Here is a 24131-nt window from a genome sequence, read left to right as displayed (position 1 = left end):
TAGTGGCTATAATTAATTACTTTTTTAAGGTAACGTTAGCACTGTTTAGCTGCTCGTCCACCAACTACTCAAAACAATCATTATGCAAGAATGCGCAACTTCCGGTGTCTGTGTCCTGACATCGTTTCTGCGACCATGGACGTGTTTTTCCACATAGTTGTTTAAGAAATGAGAAGCTGCTCATTGCTGAAAGATGATCACCCATCCAGTAACTGTCCAATAGGAGGCTCCAACCTGTTAGCTTAGCTGAATCCAGGTGGACACTTGTGTTTGTATGTTTTATGTTGTTTTGTGTGTTTTTAATTGTGCAGCACTCTGGCCTACAGTTTCTTGATTTTAATCTGCTTCATAAATGAAGTCCTCTTGCCTTGACAATGAAAGGATTTTATCCCTTTAAATGACAGTATGATTAGTTGATGTTACTAAATTTAAGGATAAAATGTCCCATTAAACCACATTAAACCCTCTTTTTAGGGTATAATAATAATAATAAAAGTGCTGTAGCAGGAAACTGAGGAGATGTCAGGAAAACCCTATAAGAACAGCTGAATTTTATTTGGAGTTAACCGGACTTTCTAACTGATGGCAGGTGTAAAAACTAGAAGACACGTATCAGAGTGTCCACACTTATCCAGCCAGCTTATTGTACTTTTAAAAAAATTTTTCCCCTGAACAGATGTTTTTTTTTTTTTCAGGTGAATTGTTCAGGTTATAAGTCACATTAAAGGTTGGAAAAATGAGTAATGGTATTTTCATTTTTAACATAACAAAAACCAGCTGGGATTATAACAGGGGTGTGAAAACTATTTACATCTTTATATGGTGTTAAGTGTTCCTCCGAACCAGTACCGGCCCAGTTAATATAGCCACAATAACACGAGGGTCCAGTAAGATCAGTTTCCCCTCAGAACAAAATGTTTCTTTCAGAAGTTGAGGAACTTCATGAAGCTTTCAGGGTGATATGTATGATAGAGAAAAGCATCCAGTTTGTGTGGTTTGAATTTTCTGTGTTCTCCAACAAGATATTTAGACCGGAAGCACCATTACCGCCTTTCTTATTAATCCACACGGTGCAGTTTATCTACTACCCTCTTGATCATGAAGGAGAAAATGTTTTCTAAAAAACTGCTATAAAAATTCTACAGATTAGTATGTAGTATTAGTATATTAGTGTATGACAGTATAAGCATCTAAGATCAATAACAAAATCTAATGAAATAACAAGCATTTTATGCAAAGGCCTATAATGTGGAAATGGCTGGTTTTTGTAGTGGAGAACAGTAAAAATCATGAATTTGACTAAAATGAAACCCTAACATCACAAGATGCTAGATTATATTATGCAATCGATATGAGTTTAGAAATGTGATTTAATGGGAGTCAATGGGACATTTTTAAATTTGAAAATTTGATTCTACTTAAAACCAAAAATCCTTCAAAGTCAATATTTAGGCTAATTGTTGATCCATCCAAAAATTGTCAAAAATATCAGGGATATCAAGTCATCAAGCCTGCATTTAAAGGGTAAAAATGCTGGAAATCTCTCAGTGTTTGGTAGTTTTGGTCAGGGCTGCAGTTTGAAGTTGAATTGTGTGTGAGGAACGAGACTTTCCTGCCACATAAAAACACAGTCGACGTGGCGGCCAAATGAAGACGAGGAATTTGCCAAAAATGTCTTTGATGACTCATGAGGGCTAACTCACCTTGTTCCCTGATGTCGGGTCAGGTCTGGTGTCCCTAAGTTGAAGAAGAGGAGACCGCGTTCTGGCTCAGCATGGGCCGGACCTTCCACAAAGTCTGCCTCAAAGACAAGATCATCACCGTTACTCGATACCTGCCAAAGTAAGCTCTCCTGATATCCGACTCTCAATCAACACTGATACTCAATTTCTAAATGTGATCGCGTGATCACAGAATGTGATCTGTGCACACAGATATCTAGGATTTCTGTTGGGAAAGTTGATCTTTTTGTAGAGACGTTGCATCTGTTCACTGTACACGGTGCTACCAAAATAGAAAACCAAAGATAAAGTTAACTAAAAACAATCACTGACATCGATCAAAATAAGACACTGCACATAAAGAAAACACACAACATTCGGCAACAGAAGACAACAGCTGTGTCCCATTCCAGCGTCTACGCACTCGGAAGTGCAGCTTCGTCAGCTGCATCCGGCTCAGCTCCCACGTGGAAGGAACCAACTGGCCTGCAGCGAGTGGATGAAGCGGTTTGGTGTCGCATTGTCAGATAAGCAGGTTTCATTGTGTCTTTTAGCACTTTGACATAAAAATATGGGGAAAAAATGACACGTCTTTGTGTCCTGCTGTGAGGTAACAAAGATGAAATAGTTTCACAGACATGATGAAAAAATGATAAGAGATGTTATTTTCCCAGCAGTTGGTATGTTTCAGCATGGTGTGACAGTAACTGAATAAAAATGTGAATGAATGATATTAAAATAGCTAAAAAATCACTTAAATTAACATTAAATTTTAATTAAAGTATTTATATAATATACACTAAAATGCAAATGAAGTTCAGTTATGCTAAAATGAACTTAATTCACTTTAAATGTAATTCAGATAATAATAAATAAAAATATTAAATTAAATTAAATTAAATTAGGAAACTGAATAGGAGAAGAAAAAAATGGTAAGTCTAAAAGAAAACTATGTAAAACAATCCTCCCCAGATTCTGGACCTCAACATTAGTCAAGTAAATATAAATTTATTCATATAGCACATTTAAAAACATTTACTATTGAGTAGGGTGTTATATTTATAAAAAGACAAAAAATACAAAATACAAAAATAATAAATGAATATATATAATATAATAGCAACACTGATAAAAATAGTCATAATGGATTAAAAACCAATTATAAAGAAATAAGTGATGTCTCAGTACTTTGCACAGTACTGCGCATACCTGGTCCTGGATCTGCACATACCTGGACCTGGATCTGTGCATACCTGGACCTGGATCTGTGCATACCTGGTCCTGGATCTGCACATACCTGGACCTGGATCTGTGCAAACCTGAGTGTCTTGTCATGTTTGTGTTCCAGGTATCCGTACGAGTCTGCTCAGATCTAGTACGGCTACAGCCTCTGTCCTCCTCACTTTGATGCTCAGTTTGTGTCCTGCTGGGTGGAGTTTGGACATGAGAGACTGGAGGAATATAAGTGGAACTACCTGGACCAGTACATCTGCTCTGCTGGATCTGAGGACTTCAGGTACAAAGCAGCCATGTCTATAGAGAATACACCTGTACTCATGTAAACTTATCTGGTTTTTACTGTTCTCTACCACCCAGCCTCATAGACTTACTGAAGTTCTGGAGAACTCGCTTCCTCCTTCTGCCAGCTGGAGGGGCTTGCCGGGTGGCAAACGGGGAGGGACACTGGGAGATATATGGTGAGGGAGGGGGTGCTGGCATGGGTGGCAGTGGGGATTGGGTTTTACTGGATGGCTTCATACGCTTCCTGGAGGGTCTGAACCGTATCCGTCGACGCCACAGCTCTGACAGGATCATCAGGGTGAGAAATCCTCTTTACAATCTATAATACCTGGAAAAAACTAAAAGATGACATCAGGCATCATACACTACCCGTCCACTTTATCAGGTCCACCTTCTAGAACCATACAGTTTTTGAGACATTTTTCCTTTTATTATAGTAAAACTTTTGATTAAAACCCTGTTGTAGACAATCAGATGCTTGTCTTTTGTCCCCTGGTGGATACAATAATAATGTCCACCAGGGCTTTAAAGGGTTAATCCTGGTGTGATAGATGAAGCAGGTGGTGGAAACCTTCCTCAGAGGTTTTCTCCACATTGACATGACAGCATCACACAGTTGCTGCAGGTTTGTCGGCTGCATCCATGATGAGAATCTCCCGTTCCACCACATCCCAAAGCTGCTCTACTGGACTGAGACTTGGTGGCCGTGGAGAACGTTGGAGTCCAGTGAACTCATCGTCATATTCTAGAAAGCAGGTGGAGATGATCTGAGCTTTGTGACATGGTGCATTATCCTGCTGGAAGTAGCATCAGAAGATGCTCCACTGTGGTCATAAAGGGATGGACATGGTCAGTAACAATACTCAGGTAGGCTGTGCTGGTTAAACCAGGCCACGTTGGTACTAAGGGACCCAAAGTGGGCCAAGAAAATCTCCCCCCAACATTACACCAGCAGCAGCCTGAAGTGTTGATCCAAGGAAGGATGGATCCATGTTTTCATGATGTTTCCAGCAGATTCTGAGCCTAGCATCTGAATGTGGAGCTGAAATGGAGACTCATCAGACCAGCAACATTTCTCCATCTTCTATTGTCCAGTGTTGGTGAGTGTGTGTGAATTGTAGCCTCAGTTTCCTGTTCTTAGCTGGCAGGAGGCACCCGGTGTGGTCTTCTGCTGCATCCTGGTCCAGACAACTGCTGCTCTGGATATTTTATCTTCTTCAGACCATTCTCTGGAAACCCTGGAGATGGTTGTGGGTGGAAATCCCAGTAAACACTCAGACCAACAACCATGCCACGTTCAAAGTCTCTGAAATCCTCTTTCTTCCTCATTCTGCTGCTCAGTTTGAACTTCAGCAGGTCGTCTTCACCACGTCTACATGGCTACATGCTGCCGTTTGATTGGCTGGTTGGATATTAGTGTAAACAGGAAGTAGAACAGGTGGAGCTGATGAAGTGGACGATGTGTTTCTGTGATTATGTTCACTGGTGTTGCTGCTGTAAACTGTCTAACACTGGATTATTTCTGCTTTTGCTTCAGTATCTTGGTATATTTGTACCACTGGTAAGTCTCAAAAAATAATCTGCTTGTTCTCCACCCTCAGATCTGAGGCCATAGATTCATTTACGGATGTGGGAAGCATCGTCTCATGGTAAACACCTCATTTGTTTGGCATGTAGCAGAAAGGAACGCCAATGAAAGGACTGCAGGTCACCAGTCCTCTGCCTTCATACCCCACGGAGCCTGTGCTGCCACCTCAAGGAAAGAGAGGCACATTAGCTTTATCAGCTCTGCTGGAGATGGAGCAGAACCAGAAGTGAGTTTCCCTCTGGGGCATAAGCATCATCCATCTTTTCTCAGCCGTCGCTGAGATCTCTGTGCCTTCCATCAGGTCTCTGGAGGAGCAGCAGCAGGTAAAGCCATCTGCAGCTGTGGGCGACCTCTCAAGTGTTGTCACAGCGACCCCATATGTAGACAGCCCGCGCAAGGTGAGTGGTTTTTCTGACTGTTGATTGGTGTTTATTGTTTCAGGCTTTTAGCTTGTGCAGACTCATCTGGATTTGTTTTATCAGCATCATATACTTTGAAGTCGCTGTTCTTCCCTGGTGTTCTGATGTTGGGGCTTCAGCTCTTCTCTCTTCCATCAACCTTTTTTCCTCCATGCATCTGTTCTGCTCCTGTTGCTGGGCTTTGGTTGTTTGATCCTGGGTTTGTTTTCCTCCTGTATGCTGACAGGATGCTGCCTTTATTTTGGATTTTATACGTAGCCCTCGATCCTCCTACATCTATCACTCTCAGGTCAATAACAGCATCGCTGAAGCTCTTTGTTTTGGTATGCATTGTCATGTGCCGTGTCTCCTCCTGCTAACTCTGCATTACTGTATGTGCATGGGCAGCAGAACAAACAACGTCTTCAGGTTCATCTTGTATTCTGAGTTAAAGTGTTTACTGGTAAGTAGAGACACTGGTACCAGGATCACCCCTATCTGGTAGTAATACTCAGAAATCCACAGTAAAAACACAGGTCTCATTCAGTGCAATCAAGTTTAATTAAGGTAAAGTTTAAGTTACAAAGCACATAATAAGAGACCAAGAGCTTCAAAATTGGGCAATTTTACAGCCAACTACAAGGGAATAAAAATATGAAAGCAATAAAAACAAAGCATCCATAAATACAAATAAACAAGAGGAAAACATAAAGATTTAGAAGTGATACTCAATTCAGCTCAACTTTACTAATATGTTGCTTTATCAAAAACAGAAGAGCGAAACAGCATTAAACAGTTAAATAAAGATTTAAAGTTAATAATTGTTACGTCCCCCTTTACGTCCAGGGGTCAAAAGGACTGTAACACAGGAATGGCCGGACCAAGGGTAAATGAAATACAATAATGTTTATTAACAAAAATGGGTTCCAAAACACAAACAACCCTTAACCGGCAAATAATACAAAATAAACAACTCAAAGTGTCCCTGTCGGGTATTTAACAATTAGTCTTAACTCTACTTAGTAACAAAACAAACAAACAAACCAAAAATGTCCCCAAAACGGGCTACACGCACACAGGCGGACTAATTAACAAACAAAATAAACACACGCTCTCAGGCGGACTTCTATCAAAACAAAACCAAACTCCTAATAAACTAAACACAAAAACCTCCTTCTTTCAGGCAGGGACGGTACTAAAGCTCAGAACACAAAAAGGTATTTATCACTAAACCAAATCGCTAACTCGCACAGAAAAGTCTCTTAAACCACACAATCCACAATCTTTCTCAAACTGGCAGGCATGTGTCCCACAATCCACAGCTGCCCCGAATGATGGTGATGACTCTGTCTTAAAGGAGGCCTCTTCTCCGGATTGGACAGCTTGTTTGGGGAGTGAGTGGTAAGGCGGCCAATCAGGGATCAGGGGAGGCGGGTGCTGGGCATCCTCCACTGTCAGCGTCTCCAGCACGTCCTGCAACTCTCTCCTGGCTGGCTGATAAGCCGGCGGGCGTCACACTCCCCCCCTTAAGACATGGCTTCTTAGACATGTCAGTCTTCACCACCTGCATACACCATTTTTTTTTTTTTTTCACACAATGCAAAGTTTAAAGCACACATATTTTTCACATTTCTCCAAACCCTGGAGAGGGCATCAGCAAAGAGATTCCCCGTCACTCTGCGGGGATGAACCTCAACGCTGTATTCCTGTACAGTCAGCACCCAGAGCCACAGTCCTGGGATTCCATCACACACACGACAGAACAACTTAAAACGAATAGCGATCAACGAACTCTCGGACTGGCACAGGAGAAGATCCCACATAAACCCTGAAATGTTGCAATGTTTTCTTCTCTCTGGTGGAATAATAGCGGTGGCGGTCGAACCCCCCTGAGTGGCAACACGGAGAGGATGGACCAAGACAGTCTACGTTAGCCTGCTGTGGTCTGTAAGGATGCTGAGGTGCAGCCGGCAAAACCTTCAGCCTCCTCAGACCTGGCAGACGAGGGCTAAATAGGGTCTCTACTCGCATGGGTAGCTCAACAGGGGGTTTATCAGGTACTAAAATCACCTGCGCGACACCGTCTGGATGTGTACCTGAGTGTCGGTCAATCACGTTGTTCGGAACACGGGGAACATACATTTTACACCTTCTATTTCTCCGTTTCCGATCGGGGGTCGGTAGTATATTATAGGTGCTACTTAACCGTTCCGTTGCGATGTTCCACTCAGTACCAGGAAGCACAACAGGGCGCCCCCACCTCCTTCCTATTCTCTCATGTCTATATAAGGGAATAGTTTCCGCCTCAGCGCTCTCAGCACTCACCACCTGGTAGTACGAGCGCAGTGTGGGATCCTCCTCCTGCGCAGTCATCAGCTGATCGCGAACGGGCGTAAACAGAGGGACAGTAGGGGAGACCAGGGTTTTCCGAGCTTCGGAGGCCTGGCTCTCCTCTACAGATTCTACTGTGACTTCATTGGTGTCTGTAGGAACAAGAAAGCTGTCAGCCAAATGAATGTCATCATTTTCGTGACGTTTCTTACGCAGCCTTTTCGCTTGTGCATGAGTTGTCACTCCAGTCGGCGCTTCCTCCTTTGTGGCATGAACCTCCACCGAATTGTTGATCACTTCCAGGGAAGGCATCACATGTCCACCTGCAATGTCATTTCCTAAAAGCACCATCACGTTAGCAATAGGAAGTTCAGCACAAACTGCCATGGGGAAAACACCGCTGATTAAATCAGTTTTTAAATGTACTCGGTGCACTTCGCGGGGAACATTACCCATTTCAACACCTCTCAGCAACACCCTATTGCCTTCGGATGAGGCTTCAGAAAAGGGCAAAGCACTCGCCAAAATGAGGGTTTGTGACGCTCCAGTGTCACGCAACACCTGCACTTCTTTCTCCTCCTCACTCCTGCCATTCAGTGATATTTTTCCGGCCATTATAAATGGCTTAAAACAAGGATCTATGTGGTTACTCCCCCTTTTCACCACTGATTCAGCTTGTTTTATAAAACCAACTTCTTTCTGTACCACGGGGTTTTGTTCTTTCTTAGCCAACAGTCGACAGTTGGCTATTAAATGACCCGGCTTCTGACAGTAAAAGCATTTTCTGTCGTCCGGTTTTCTCACTTTCTCAGTTTCAGTGGTTTGTCTAAATGTGGGTTTGGTTGGAGCCGAAAACACCACTTTGTGAGTGAGCACGTATTCATCGGCTAACGTGGCCGCAGAAGTTATGTTATCCACTCGGTGCTCATTAAGGTGTACCACCAACCCTTCTGGTAAGCGGTTCTTAAACTCTTCAACCAGTATAAGTTCTCTGAGCTTTTCAAAAGTCGTCACATCACAAGACGCACACCAGCGATCGAAGAGCGTGCTCTTCTCTCGCGCATATTCTACAAAAGTTTGAGAAGATTCCTTCTTGTGGGCACGAAACTTCTGTCGGTATGCCTCCGGAACTAGCGCATACGCTTTCAGAACCGTGGCTTTCACGATATCATTAGTCTTAACTCTACTTAGTAACAAAACAAACAAACAAACCAAAAATGTCCCCAAAACGGGCTACACGCACACAGGCGGACTAATTAACAAACAAAATAAACACACGCTCTCAGGCGGACTTCTATCAAAACAAAACCAAACTCCTAATAAACTAAACACAAGAACCTCCTTCTTTCAGGCAGGGACGGTACTAAAGCTCAGAACACAAAAAGGTATTTATCACTAAACCAAATCGCTAACTCGCACAGAAAAGTCTCTTAAACCACACAATCCACAATCTTTCTCAAACTGGCAGGCATGTGTCCCACAATCCACAGCTGCCCCGAATGATGGTGATGACTCTGTCTTAAAGGAGGCCTCTTCTCCGGATTGGACAGCTTGTTTGGGGAGTGAGTGGTAAGGCGGCCAATCAGGGATCAGGGGAGGCGGGTGCTGGGCATCCTCCACTGTCAGCGTCTCCAGCACGTCCTGCAACTCTCTCCTGGCTGGCTGATAAGCCGGCGGGCGTCACAATAATAAAAACAAGTTGCAAATTATTCTAAATAATAGCAATAAAATCAAGATTTCAGAGTGAAATTAAATAAAGTATTGTATCATCAGAGAGCACAAAGGACAACATATTAACAGAAAGTTAAGTAAATTTGATTTATATAGCACATTTCATACGACAGGCATAAGGCTTTAACAACATAGCACAGCAGTACAAGTAAGATTAAAAACACAAGATAAAAACTACACAAAGCGGCAGTGCTGCAGATTAAAACAATGAAAAACTGAAAATTTACAGTTAAAAACAAAAAGCTTGTGAGAATAGAAATGTTTTGAGTCTGCATTTAAAAGAAGATCCTGCTGTAGCGGACCTGAGTTCATGTGGTAGGGAATTCCACAAAGTCGTGCCGTAGTAAGTGGAAGCACCACGAGCTGCTTCTAACTGTGTTTGGGAAGCGTAGGCCTTCAATCAGTCATCTCAGGGATCTGCTTGGTGTGTGTTCAGTGAGCATGTCGGAGATGTAAGGAGGAGCTGTACCATTCAAAGCTTTAATAACAAGTACAATTTTAAAATCAATTCTTTGCTTCACTGGAAGCCAATGAAGAGATGCTAAAATTGAGGTCATCATTATTGAATTTCCCTTTGGGATTAATAAAGTATTTTTCATTCATTTCATTCATGTGTTCACATGGTTCTTGTTCTAGTTAAAACTCTGGCTGCAGCGTTTTGAATAAGTTGGAGTTTATGAAATGCTTGTTTTGTTAACCTGGGGTAAAGTGTGTCGCAATAATCTAACCAACTTTGAATATATTTCTAAGATGGTAGAAAGCAGTGTTGTAGATGTAAGAAATATGTTTCTGAAAGTTGAGATCAGCATCCATAATCACACCTAGGCTTTTTACATGCTCACTGGGTTTATAGAGAAAGACATTCGTAAAGAAAGGAAAGGACCTGGTGCCTCAGTCACTAAAAGAGTTTATCATCATTTAGTGGTAAAAGGTTTTCAGTCATCCAGTGTCGAACATTATTGATACACTGAATGAGATCATTTACGGGACTCAGGTGGTCAGTAGAAACAGATAAGTATAATTGTGTGTCGTCAGCAAAGGAATATGAAATGCTTACAGATTATGCAACAAAGTGGGTCTTTTGTTCCAGCTGTTCTAGTCTGATGTAGAGCTGAAGTTTTCTTTTGTTTACTTTTAGCACCTTTTTTTCATTGAAAATGTAGACCTGTTAAACTTCAGCGTGTTAGCAGAGTTTTGCATCAAGCTTTGGTTATTTATGGTGTGAAATCAGAACGGTCTCACCATCAGTGTCACGTGGTCACATGACTGCCTCCATCTCCGAGTCAGCTCTGCCGGGGATCAGTCAGATGGCAAACCGCCTTTTGATTTTATGCCCAATGACCCTTCTCACCACATGGATGTTCTGTCTCTGGTCAGTAGACCTGGATGGTTTTCCAACTGCAGACTTATCTACAACACCATATATTTAATGAAATGACTGAACCTGGATAATTTACTCAAAACAAAACCATCAAACTATCTAGTGGCTCTGGCTGTTTTCTGCAGTCATGTTCTGTCTGCTGCAGAATCAGAGCTTCTCTGTGTCTTTCCAGTCTAGTCCAGTAAGACACGTTTATGGTCTTTTTAGATCTCAGTTCAGCTTCTTTTCTTTTCCTTTTTTTTATTTTTATTTTTTATTTTAAGTTAAACTGTCCTTTAAATGTAATATAAATGTAATATAATAAATGTAAATAATGAAAATAATTCCCCCTCAGGAGGGAGTTGATACTTGGAGTCTCTGGTACCCATCTTGCCAATATATAGTCCCTGCTTCTAGACTTTAAACATCTTCACAGAATCCAAATAATAAGTTTATTTGACCCAGAGCCAACCTCTGTACCCTGTAGAGGAATTACCTGCCATATCTGACAAACATTCCGCCTTGAGCGGATCAACTCAACAAGCTCTCAACTCTCCCTCACAAACTAAAAATAATGACAATATGGTGACTGGTTATTTCCCTATGTGAGGTCACAAAGGGAAAGCTCTCAGACTCACCTGTTAAAGCACACATTCACTAAAAAGTGGAGCAAGCAAGTGAGAGAGATTACACAATTTTCTCATTTTTGAGCCTCAAACACAGGCTAAGAGGACACATATGACTGTTAGAAAACCTTTAGAAAGTGAATTGTCCATCATATGGGCCCTTTAAAAGGAATTTTCATTTGGCTTCTTTAACAACATTTTGCTAGTCAGAAAGACACATGCAGCTTGTCTTTCTTCCATTTCCATTCAGCCTGTCTGCAGCGCCTCTTCAGGGCACATGTGGTGTCATTCAGACAGGGATCTGTTTTAGGTTTGACGGACCTCAGCTTAAAGGGTGCAACGGAGTCCACAATCTCTGAAGGGGTGGAAAAAAAGGGAAGATAAATCCCCTGGGTACAGAAAAGGTGCATGTTCACCCTGAGTATAAAAACCAGTGCTCATGAAGACAGCAGAAAACTCATCAGTCAAAGATTATTTGGCTCAAATGTGGTCTGTGACGATGTGTGCTCTCTAGAAAGAGTTTTTCCGCTCTACTGTTGCCTCTGTTCATACAGCACCAATTCACAACAAAAAAACAAGTAAAAATGTACACTTTTACTGACAGTTCAAGATACTGCCGTCCAATTATAGTCCAATGAAAACAGATCCATATTAGTCCAATGGTGTTTATATAAACCATAAAAATAATGACCAAGCTAAGGTCACTCTAAATTCTCTTTAGTAGTGAGTATAAGTTTTTTGTCTCTCTGTGTTGGTCCTGCGATGGACTGGTGACCTGTCTAGGTGTACCTGCCTCTCACCTGCTAATTGCTGGGATAGACTCCAGCGTCCCCCAGCAGAGAGGAGCCCAGTGCATCATGGGACGTCCCCCAGCAGAGAGGAGCCCAGTGCATCATGGGACATCCCCCAGCAGCCTCTGCCTATAGCAGCAGGACTAAAGGATGGATCAGGGTCACCAAGCCAGACCTGCTATATGATTTATTTGGAAGGAGATTGTAAGGATGGTCTGAAGGTAGAGAGGGGGTCTGATACATAAAGCCAAACTGGGAACTGGTTCCACAGAGAGGTCTGATAACTGGAGATTCTGCTTCCTGGAACCAAAATTCAAGGATACTTTTAAGGATTGAAGTGCATTTAGTCATTTCTGCATTTCAGAAAGGTGCAGGTATATATTAAAACCAGGTGGGTAAAAAGTGGCACAAACAGTTTGGAATTTTCAGTGTTAAAACTGTGTGCATGACTAAATAAAACCAGATGGCAATGAATTTTTTTTTCATCCTTTGGAAAAACCTTGAAGTGAGTTAACTGAAGTATTTTTTCTGTGTAGCTGCCTGCAGAAAACATAAAGGCTGCTGATAATGTTCAGCTGGGAGCGACGTCAGCCGCTCCGCCTGCAGGAGAGGCTGCAGTCAGCAGCACAGACAGCAGGTAACATTTCACTGCTTAAATACGCAGACAGCAAGTAAGTAGATTGTCTTTAGGTTATTTTAATTCAGTTTTTTAATACATGCAATGTACAGAGTCTGACATCTTGTTCTCAGTGTTTTAGTATGGGATAAGCTTTGTGCCACTGGGGAGCAAATCTGAATTCTTTATATTTGAATTTGAATCATTCAATTTGAATCTGAATATGCCTGTTTGAATATTTGCTTTAAAAAACTGAATCCAAATAACCATATTTGATATTGAATCTTTGTTTTTTGAATGTGTATATTGGTAAAGTTTAAACTGTTGTATTAGAAAAAATTCATTCCCTAATTCATTTTCATAGTTCAGTTTCAGTTCTCTCCATTCAAATTCAGATCTGAAATACAAATTCAGATCTGAAATTCAAATTCAGATCTGAAATTCAAACTTTTGTGCCACACATCGGGGACCTGACGTGAGGCAAAAATAGTCGATCGCAGATGGAGTAATGTCAGTTTTGTGCAGTTGTTCTCATCGGCTACAAGCAGAGGGAGGGTGAGGGGAGGATGGCGGTGGGGAGAGAGAGAGAGAGAGAGAGAGACGCTAAGATCCAGGCCAGCCACTCTCGCTACAACAGCAGTTACCGTTTCTGCAAAGGCACTTGCCATTTCTGTAGCGGTAGTTACCGCTTCCTCAACGGTCTCAGCGGTTTGCCACTGTGGGCTGGTTGCAGACTTTTCACATTAGTAGTAACTCCTAATACAAAAAAATATGTGTAAGTTTGCACAGATTAATGTGCACCTCAAGTGACTTACATACACCATGTAGGCTATAACGGACCAGCTTGATCTTTTGCGTTGGTTTGGAAACATTTTAGTAAGTAACTCGCCGGGCTGCAGACACACCAGATCATGTCTGTGACAGCGCATCGCTGTGAAAGCAGCTTGCAGGCTTATTGGGCTCCGTCAGTCCAGGAGAGACGAGAATGGAGCAACATTCTGTCGTCCCGCAACGTCCCAACCAGCAGTGGTCAGGGTCGACAAACGTTAAATCTCCGTCCTTCAAACACCACTATGGACATGCCAGTATATTTATGAAATGTCACGATCAACGGCAACGTTGCATTTAATTTTAAATAGGTCGTCGCCTGTCTTTCTGTCTTAATGACCTTGCTTGCTGAGACAGAAAGACAGCAAGCCTGCAAGCTTAATATCAGTTCCTCTTTAGTGGCTTGGTGGGAATTTCTAAAAATAACCAAATCCTCACTTTTTCCATGTAAGTTTACACCCCTCTGGAACAACCCTGATATCCTGCAAAACAAAAAGCTTATCAATTTTACTCAATGGAAAAATAAAGGAATAAAACAGTTAGAACATATAATAGAAAATGGAAACTTCTTATCATTTAATATTCTCACTTCACAATATGGAATCAGTAGCAAAAATGTTTTAGAATATCACCAGCTTAAATCTATTATATGTAAAAAATATACCATTAATCAATTAAACTTACAGCTACCTATTAGGGTGGCAGAATTCATGAATCTCAATGCCCCAAAGCTATTATCAAAAACATATAGACTATTATCTAAACTAGAAGACTCAATCTGTCTTCCAACTTCAAAATGGGAGGTTTACTTACCCAGTAACTTTAATAAAGATAAATGGTCTCAGATATGTTTAAACACCTTTAAAATGACTAAGAATTCAAATATGCAACTAATACAATTCAAAATTCTGCATAGAACTCATTATACAGGACAAAGGATGTTCAGGATGGGTCTGTCACAATCAAACATCTGCCCACACTGCAATGAAAACACACCAGGCAACTACCTCCATGCCTTGTGGTCCTGCACACCTGTCCGCAGGTTCTGGCTTCAGGTATGTGTGGACATGTCAACATGGTTTAAATGTAATATTCCTGCAAACCCCGCACTGTGTCTACTAGGTGACTTGGGTGACATTAATATGGCAATTAACTCTGCACACATGATACGCACAGCATTATGCATCGCAAAGAAAACTATCCTTCTGAACTGGAAAACTAAAAATAATCTGTGTATTCAGCAGTTTAGGAATCTCTTAGTTGACCACATCAGTAGTGAGACAATGTCTGCCTCCTCGAAGAACCATTTAGCTGAATTTCATTCCCTCTGGTCCCCTGTGCTTAGCTCCATCACTTAGTGTAGGTGGAGGACTGTGACCTTGTTGCTATGGGGGTTTGAGAAATGGCCGGGAGTGACTGGTGGTTGCGGGTTCTTTGTGGTTTCCCGTGGTGCGGGACCGGGCTGCTCTGCGGTGGGGGTGGTTCTGGGTCTGGCCCTGTCGGGGGCTGTGGGGGCCAGCGGTTGGAGTTGCCTCGTGCGGGGGGGTGAGGCCACTGGTGGCGCCTGGGTCGGTGGACGTCGGTCCTGGGCCGGGCGGCCGGGCTATTCCGGGGCGGACTGTGCGGGGGTTCTGGGCTCTGGTGCCTGGGGGTGGTCCTCCTCCCTCCGAGGTGGTGGGGTCCGTGTGCCGGGGGTCTGGGCCTGCCTGGATGTGCTGCCATGGTGTGGATTGGGGCATGCCCTGGTGTCTGGTTGACGCCCTGGGACCCAGGGTATGGCCCGGGGGCAAGAGGGGTGTAGGGGTTTGAAGGGGGTCTGAGGGGGATTCGGGGGATTATAGGGGGAGGTGCTGGGGTGTGAGACAGGGATGCTTGTATGTTGTGTGTGTCTATGCTTTGGATGATGATTGTGTGGGTGTGGGGGTATGTTTGTGTGTGTGCGTATGCATGTGCTAGGATGAGTGGGAGTGTGTAAGATCATAGGTGAGTAGGTGGGTGGGGAGGGATGACATGATCCTGTGGGGGGGCCTGGGTGGGTCTGGGGGTGGTGCGCCGTGGATCTGGGCTCTCCCGCTATTCTCCTTCCGCTCCTCTCCCTCCCCCTTGGGTGTCTGGTGGGTGGGTGTCTTCTGGGGTCGGTGGCAGCTCGTTGGCTACAGTCGCTGTGTGGCCTGGTCGTGGGGGGCGGCTGCCTCTGGCCTGTCTTGCCCTGGGGGGCCTCCTGGGGAACGGGGGTGCAGCTCCTCCTTGGCCACCTCATTAATAGTAATTGTGTCCCTCTGCACTGCCCACCCAGCTGGAGCACCCAGCAACTAGAAAGTAATATTATTTAACACTAAATAAACTACTAACAATCTCAGATGCATCTGTACATATTTATTATATAAATTAAAACAAAGAACTAAATAACCGGCATCAGTAGTGTCATTTAGCAGACGCTTATCTCCAAAGCGATTCACCCCTGTGGGATTCGAAGTTTGGGCTACCACAAAGGAGACAGATGCCCTGTCAACTGAGATATCCAGCCGCACCATCCGAAGCCTCTGGTGTGTCTTGCCTTCTGAAACGGCGTTGACAGAATCTGCCACCTGCTGCTACTATTATGCCTTTTTGCCACTGGCAATGCCCACACCGTGCCCACCAATTAAAACCTTTTACATTGTTCAACATGGTCCTTCAGGATCTCTGTCTCACATTCTGAAAAATCCCCTTCTTCCCTCTTTTTCCCCTGAGATCCTGAGGAGACTGAGACTGAGATCCTGATGGAGAACATATTTCAGAACATATTCTAGTGGTTGAGGTTCTCATTAATATCCTCTCCCTTTTTCCTGAACATCCTGTTTTTTTCCCCCAGAGCGTGCACTCGTAGGAGAATTACTATCGAATGTGCCTATTTATTCATTTCTGCAAACAACTTTCATAACTTTAATAACATGTGGTGTGAAAGGTAATAGTGGATTGTGCACTAATGTCTCACATTTCACAGCATTTATTTGACTTTATTCTGTGCCGTTGATGTTGCCGTTTCCTGTTTTGCTAGATTATGTGCGTACACCTGGGTCAGCGTTGCCGTGAAGGTAGGAACATTTTCCCGCCAAGTTTGGTTTTCATAAATCTCAAAAGCTGTCTATATTCAGCGTACGCCAGTTTTTGTTCCTACGAAAGCTTGATAAATTAGGCCCCAGGGATATGGTGTATGTATGATCCATCATCTCTACTGGAGGTCCTCGGGGGCCCTCTTCCTGATCTCGATGGCTTTCCTGATCCAGCGGTGAAAGTTGCTGCTCTCAGAGCGGAGGACCTTGGCTTCTCCCCAGTTCATGATGTAATTTTCCCTTTTGCAGTGATTGGTTATAGCTGAGTTTAAGTCCTGTTTTTTTCTCATATGTCTGTCTAAAAAAGAAAATAGAGACCCTACAATGAAATTGGACTGTGTCTGTTAAAGTGCATTGAGATGACAGGTGTAGCGTTAAGCATCATTAAACATTAAAGATGTTTAATAAAGTTATTAATCTTAATAATTTCTTGGAATTATTTATTTATTTCCTCGTGGGGCACCACCACACAGATAGCTTTCCTAATCTAATGGCTGTGTGGACACCATTAGAGAACTAAATTAATTAATTTAATAAATTAATTAATTCAAGCTAGAAATCAATCAGTTATCAATCAATCAGTCTCAGGACGCTAATAAACGTGAATTCTTACGTCGAAGGGACCCATAACATGGTTCAAAGGAGAAGTTCACAATAACCAGACCAGTTTAGGATAAATATGGAATATTTATTACTAAACTAATAATGCATAAATGAAAAGGAAATATTTACAAAGGACTTCGCATGGAGAAATGAATCAAACATTGGTAAATGCAGAATATGGTGTTCAAACCAAAATCTTATTTCAATGTGTCAGAATGAATGACATGTATGCAAGAAATGAACAAAAGTTAATTAACCTGCGGTGTTAATTAAACTAAGGTTCAGGACTGAAAAAGATCTCTAAATCTTAAAAGAAAAGAGGGAAAACTGAATCTCATCTGTTTAAACTGGAAGTTTAACTAAGATGTAGAACTACTAAGGTCACTGTCAGACAACCAACCATTCTTGAGCAGATAAGCAGAGAATTGATCCGAGCAGGACTCGTCCGGTTCTGTTTGGATCGAGCCGACTTACGACCGTTGTGGTGACTCTGATGGCAAGTGAGGAAGTTGGCGCAGGTGATTTAGATCCCGAGCGACTTCCAGAAGGCCAGAAGATGTGTCACGTGGTGGTCCGAAGGTTTGGATCAGGCAGCTCTGCGGATGCGGACTCTCCCGCGGCTCGACTGGTGGTATCGATGATGGACAGTGGATGACTTGCGGTGATATGGCAAAGATGAAAATGTCCAGCTTTAGGTCAGTCCAAAAAAAGAAACTCTGTAGGATCTATTTAGGATCTATATTAAAAGTCCAAAAGATAAAAACATAACTCAAGAAAAGCGAAGTACTAGCTGGAAAAAGGGAATGAACTACGGAGTCCAAAAAGAGCCAAAAATTGATCAATCATGCATCTTGTATGCAGGCACCAACTTAGAATCGGGTGATGTTCTTCACATCACTGCAAACTCAATCCTCTGGCAGCATCTCTCCCTCTCTCTGGCGTTCAGACCAAGTGTCCTAACTCTGAAAGAAGGCCATGTCTGGAGAGGATGGGTTGAAGAGGACTTGAAGTCCACTTAAGGCAGAGAGCAACGGAGGAAGGCCAAGAAGGAAGGGCCAAAAGAAGAGCAAGAGGAACTAAACTCTTTGTGCTGAGTTTAAAAGTGTTAGTTTTGAAGACCCACCCCATGGAGGGATGTGTGACCATTATCTTGACCAATAACAGTCTTGTGGGCTGGTTTTGGGTCAGATAGCAGATCCAGAGGGGTTGGTCTGGTCATTTTGTAAAGAGTTATCAAATTAAACATTTTGTGAATATATCTATATATCCAAGTTATTAAAGCCTTAAATGAGACATCATTAAAATCCATCAGTGAATCATCGAAAAGACAAGAAAAATAGTAAAAAGGTTATATCTCACACAAACACAGTAATAAAGTTTCAGGTCACCAATTAATCAAGCTTGTTGATCAAACCTTGTACAAAATGATAATGATTATATGCATGCGCATGGTATCAAGATAAAACACACATATATATATATATATATATATCTATTTAAATGAACATTGTTGACTAGTAAAAGTATGATCTTTTACTCTTCACACAAAGTCTTTGTCTCCTCTTGCTGGGACATAGAGAAACATTAAGACACTTTATTACTCTCTGGAATGTTAAGATAAACGTTTCTTGGTGTGTCCAGGTGTCCTGTTAAAGGGGGTTTCCGTTTATCAGTTGAAGGAAAACACAAGTTTAGTAAGAAACAGTTTCAAAGTGGACATTGGGATGAAGAGTTGCATCTGGGATCCTTTGGTTGTTAACTAAAAAGCAAATTTATGTTGCAGAGGATTAAAGTTCAAAAATTTCCCAGGTCTCGTAAATAACCTAATGAAGTCCTTTCCAGTCCATGTTGGGAATAGTCGACCTTTGTTGACCTGTGGAGCTGGAAACCAAGTCATAAATATGAGTCAGACCCCCACTTTGGGAGTGAGACTGTTAGTCTGTAAGGAGAGAAAATCCTCAGAGATTGTTTAATTCAGTCACGATTAAACAAAGGTTCCAATCTTTATTTTGAAGACGAGGGAATCCGCCACACAGGTGTGAACTGAAGCCATACAAATAAAGCTGAACTGAACTGAATTAAATCAAATCTCTGCTGCTACGCCAGCTGAATTCATTTGATATGGTCTATAGAGCATAACAAGCCTCTATGGAAGCAGACAGTAGATGGTGGTGTGTGCAGCCATTAAAGTCGTCGCAGTTTCTTCTTTGTTCCTTTTGCTGATCATACATTAGCTATACTGCTCAACACTGCCCCAAGGATTCCAGTGGTACTGCTCTATTTGCTACATCGGGTAAGCATCCGTAAGCTCTGAGAACTGATCAAATTATGCACATAAAGGGCGAAGGAGACGGATGGAAGGCTCTATAGCCGTCTTTAGTGTAGAGAACAAATGGACCTTAAATCGGCTTCTTAATTTTGGTTTCTGTTTTTCTGGTCTTGAGTTACTCATTTAGTTATTCTGTGCAACATTTTTTGTTGTTTCATAAATAAACCCTCTATTTATACGCCCGCTATATGTCCATCCTTTTATGTTCACAGTATAGCATCTTCTGATGGCTACTTCCAGCAGGATAATGCACCATGTCACAAAGCTCAGATCATTGCCAACTGCTTTCTAGAACATGACAATGAGTTTACTGTACCCCAACAGCCTCCACAGTCACCAGATCTCAGTCCAGCAGAGCAGCTGTTGGAACACAAACTGTTGGATGACCACTATTCTCCTCTATTTCTGATACATGTTTTGGTCATACTTTAAGAAAGGTGCTGTGCTGCGCTGGCATCATGCTGTTTAAGCTGAGGCATTTATTGCCATCCGACTGATACTCCACCATCAGGCTGTGGGAATGCAACAAGATCACAGTTTACAAACCACATCTGTACCCTAACCGTCCCAACCCACACCCGTTGGTGGAAACGACACTATCTAGAGCAGCTTTGGGATGTGGTGGAACGGGAGATTCTCATCATAGATGCAGCTGACAAATCTGCAGCAATTGTGTGATGCTGTCATGTTGATATGGAGCAAAATCTCTGAGGAATGTTTCCAACAACTTGTTGAATCTGTGACACCAAGAATGAAAGCAGCTCTGACAGAAAAAGTGGGTCCAACCTAATGTTAGAAAGGTGAACCTTATAAATTGGTTGATTAGTGCAAGTATATCTGCACATTTTCCTGTTTTAAAAAAATAAAGGTAAAGTTTAAACAAACTTCACTGGGATTCTATGCAGAATTTCCTTTATTACCATGGTGCACATTCAAAATGGCCAGTGTACTGATATATAGTTGCTAGCGTGTGAGCAAAAAACCGGCTGTAACGTAATGATGCAACACACAAAGGTTGTGAAGGGCAGTTTCTCAGCCAGGAGGTGCTGCAGGGCAACAAAGGGTCCAAGAATGTGCATAATTAATGTCACCGTGCCATCAAAGAAAATATGAAGCATTGAGTTTTAAGGTCAGACAGTTACTTAGTGCCACTTTAATACTTTAATGTAGTCTGTATCATAATTAATACATACAGTTTCTGAGACCTTTTGCAGCACTTTATAGTAAAAACTTTGCCCAAAACTCTTGTACTCAAATACTTCTTCTGCTCGCTGGTGGAAACACTTTTCACTACAATACGTTTGACATATCATGTGGTAATAAATGCAAAAATTATTTATGTTAATTTTTTTCTACATTTTGTTAAAGGGCCCAAAAAGATCTCGGATAAAAAACAAAAATACAATTTTTGTCCAGGTTTTTTTCTTGCGTTGAGCTTTAAAGGATTTTGGTCTAGGCCAGGGGTCAGTCAGCAACTCGAGGACTCGAGATCTACCATCCTGCAGGTTTTAGTGTTTCCCTGCTCCAACACACCTGACTCAAATCAATGGCTAATTAACAGGCTGGTGCAGATGTTGTCAAGATTTTGGAGAACCTTTTCATTCAAATAAGGTACCAGAGAAACACTAAAACCTGCAGGACGGTAGATCTCAAGGACCGGAACAAGTGATCCCTGGTCTTGGCTCTCTGGCCAATCTGTGCTTAAAAATGATGTCTTATGATAACTGAACTATATTGAAAATGATAAATCCTGGTATTGTCATCATATAATCTTGCCATCAGGAAAGAAAAATTCCAATATTAAGAAAACCTGGTCATTACATTTCATTTCATACCTTATCAATATTATCATTCAAATTGATTCAGTGGATAATGATTCGTTGTTTCTTAATATCATCAATTCTGCCACAAGATAATTTTGATTTGATTCAATTAAGGATCCAGAGATTTATATATTACCACATACTGATGCAACACAATCAATTCCACTCATGTTGAATTATAAAAATCATGGTTTTGTCAGCTGATCAGCTTACAGCTTCCAGCCTCAGTGAATTATGCTCAAGAACAAAGGTATTGTTCCTCTCTGTGAGCCCACAGATGTGAGGTTACTATATATGTTTACCAGTAATGCATTCCTCTGGTTTTAAGATGAGGTTAAATAACATTTTATAGTATAAAGGCTCATTTCCATGTAAAGATGATAATGAGAGCTTCTATTCTACATGGTAGAAATGAAACATATTAATGAAAAATTGAGGGTGATGCTCTGCCTTTATACCAGCGTTTATTGTGTCACTGTTGGAAATGAGACCCTGTTAGATAATCCTGCATTAAAACAGAGGGGAAAAAACCCAAAACAACAAATCCTAAAATATCAAACTCTAATGAAGGATATTTTCTATTTGGATCAAGGCTTTTAGGTCGTTAATCATTGAGCTGATGTATTTTTACATCAGGTGTGACCAAGTAATATCTAACCTAAAAAACAGAAGAAGCTGGAACAAAAGACCACGATGCTCAAAAGATCAATTTATTTACAATAGAATAAAATACTTAAAAACTTGAATTAGTGGTTTAAATGTTGGACATGTCATAAAAAGAGTGGAATAGTATTTTCACTTAGCTGGACTCAGCAAACAAAAGAAATGGAAGACAAACAAAACAAAGTGGGGCAGTCAGTCAGTGTCAGTGGGGAGGCTCAGGTAGAGCGATATGTTATAAACCAAAATACTACCATGCAAAATAAACAAATAATAGTAACTCAAAGCCCGACAAAACACATGCAAAAACTCTCCTGATGAACCTTCCCTTTAAAACAGCCAAATGTCTAAGACAAAATAAAAATGGCCCATTCAATGGATCAGCTGAATAAATTCCAAACCAAACTGCTTAGGAATTCAGTCTCAGCTGTTTTACCTCAGCAACCACTCCAAGATTTTCATCCCCACCAAACATAACTTTCCACCAGACGAGGCCTCTGCTGCTCTCTGGTGTGTCCAGTCAGGAAGAAAAGATTGAAATTAACTCTTCGCCCCCTTTTTATAGACTCTAGTCATCTAGTTTTGGGCCCAGGATGTTGCTGAACTCCAGAGTCCAGCAGCTGAAACTTCTACAGATCGGCGCTGCCTTCACAGACCATAGAAGATTCTGGTTTTATGGCTGTAGGACTTTAATTGCTATTCTTCCCAGGGTCAGTCTGGACTCACCAGACCTCATCAGTCCAACCTTCAAACTTCACGTCAAATTAAATTAAAGTTTTTTATTTATTTATTATTATTTCCTTCTTTTTAATTAGCTTCACCGATGAGTGGTTTTCTTCAGGCTACATGGCTGTTTGTTTGCTGTGAGTTTAGCATTGTGTGTAATATCTTTACTCTATTAAATCTGACCGTGATTTCACCTGATCTTTCAGTTTGATTTTCAATTATAGTCATTCAAGATTTTTTCTGGCCACATCTTCCTCACATTCCCACCGTCCTTTAAGGCTTCACTAATAAACTGTACATGATTTTCCTTAGCTAGTTGTGGAAAAGATCTTAGTCATGTTCGTTTACATTAGGCAAACAAATGAGTAGTGATGTAGGACCTTTATTAATGGAAGGCTCTAACCCCTTTTTGACCAAGAAGTTATTTTTTATCAGCTAAATAAGAAGGTGGATGAAACCTCTGCCACTTGAAAATGATTTTTTTTCATCTCCATGTTGTCAATCTTTTTTTTTTCTTTTTTTTAATAGCTTTGTAAACTTTGGCATGTTAACAAGATATAATTAAAAGAATGTGAACTATTCAGTCTGGTCAAACATGCTACTCTTGACTAGTTTTAATGTAAATAAACCAATAGCACAATGTAGACTCTTAATTAGAATTGTAATGATAGATCTTTAAAAAGGTGAATATATGCACACAAAGAAGAGAACATTTAAAATAACTATAAAGATGATTTGATTACTGATGATGAGCTTTAGAGATTTAATTTTAGAAAATTCTCATGTATTTAAATTTGAATCTACTAACATTAGGGCTGTCAAACCTTTAAAATGTTTATTGTTATAAACCACAAAAATGCTGTGAAATTATCACGATTATTCACATTCCAAAATACTAGAAGCACTCAAGAGCGCAGACCTCCACCAAGCAATTTTATCTTTAGTTTTTTTTTTTTTTTTTTGTCAATGATTGTGGGCATTATCGTTTAATTAGAAACTGTAATGGCAAATTTATCCCTTTCTCCCCATAGTGAGGAATCCTTTCAAAAAGAATCCTGGATCCATCCAGGCGGTGATCGGGATGACCTCCAAAATCTAATCTGTTCTTCCTTATTGTTTGTGAGATTTCCTGAAAAAATCCGTCCATAACCTTTGACGTTATGTTGTGAACAGACAAACCAACCAATGCTGCTGAATAAATGAAACAACTCCTTGCTGCTCTATCTGCAAATGACAGTGATTTTTATTGAGTTTTCCTTCTTTTTTATATTCTCAGACTTCCATCCGGCTCTGGTCACCATCATGGCTTCTTTGTCTTCTTCTGTTGGTTTTCTTGGTGGTGGGAATGCAACAATTTGGGGCATTATTGCCACCAATTGGTAAG

The 24131-nt window shown here is 41.4% G+C and overlaps 1 protein-coding gene across 1 annotated transcript; it reads left to right on the top strand.

The window, feature by feature from the left end:
• Positions 1-3432: 3432 nt before the first annotated feature.
• On the top strand, positions 3433-12708 carry LOC121644327 (GATOR complex protein DEPDC5-like). The gene is made up of 5 exons (XM_041992203.1): positions 3433-3540; positions 4920-5056; positions 5132-5228; positions 5476-5538; positions 12604-12708. The coding sequence occupies exons 1-5, from the start codon at positions 3439-3441 to the stop codon at positions 12706-12708; spliced, it is 504 nt and encodes a 167-aa protein (XP_041848137.1). The 5' UTR covers positions 3433-3438.
• The last annotated feature ends 11423 nt before the right edge of the window (positions 12709-24131 follow it).

This window comes from Melanotaenia boesemani, chromosome 8 (genome assembly GCF_017639745.1).
Source record: "Melanotaenia boesemani isolate fMelBoe1 chromosome 8, fMelBoe1.pri, whole genome shotgun sequence".
NCBI classification, from domain to species: domain Eukaryota; kingdom Metazoa; phylum Chordata; class Actinopteri; order Atheriniformes; family Melanotaeniidae; genus Melanotaenia; species Melanotaenia boesemani.
This window is presented reverse-complemented; position numbering and strand designations above follow the sequence as displayed.

Excerpts from the sequence above, each read along its gene's own strand:
- LOC121644327 (XM_041992203.1), top strand. The coding sequence starts at position 3,439 with ATGGGTGGCAGTGGGGATTGGGTTTTACTGGATGGCTTCATACGCTTC. Across the intron at positions 5,057-5,131 it reads GAGATGGAGCAGAACCAGAA|GTCTCTGGAGGAGCAGCAGC; the intron begins GTGAGTTTCCCT and ends GCCTTCCATCAG. Across the intron at positions 5,229-5,475 it reads ATGTAGACAGCCCGCGCAAG|GATGCTGCCTTTATTTTGGA; the intron begins GTGAGTGGTTTT and ends GTATGCTGACAG.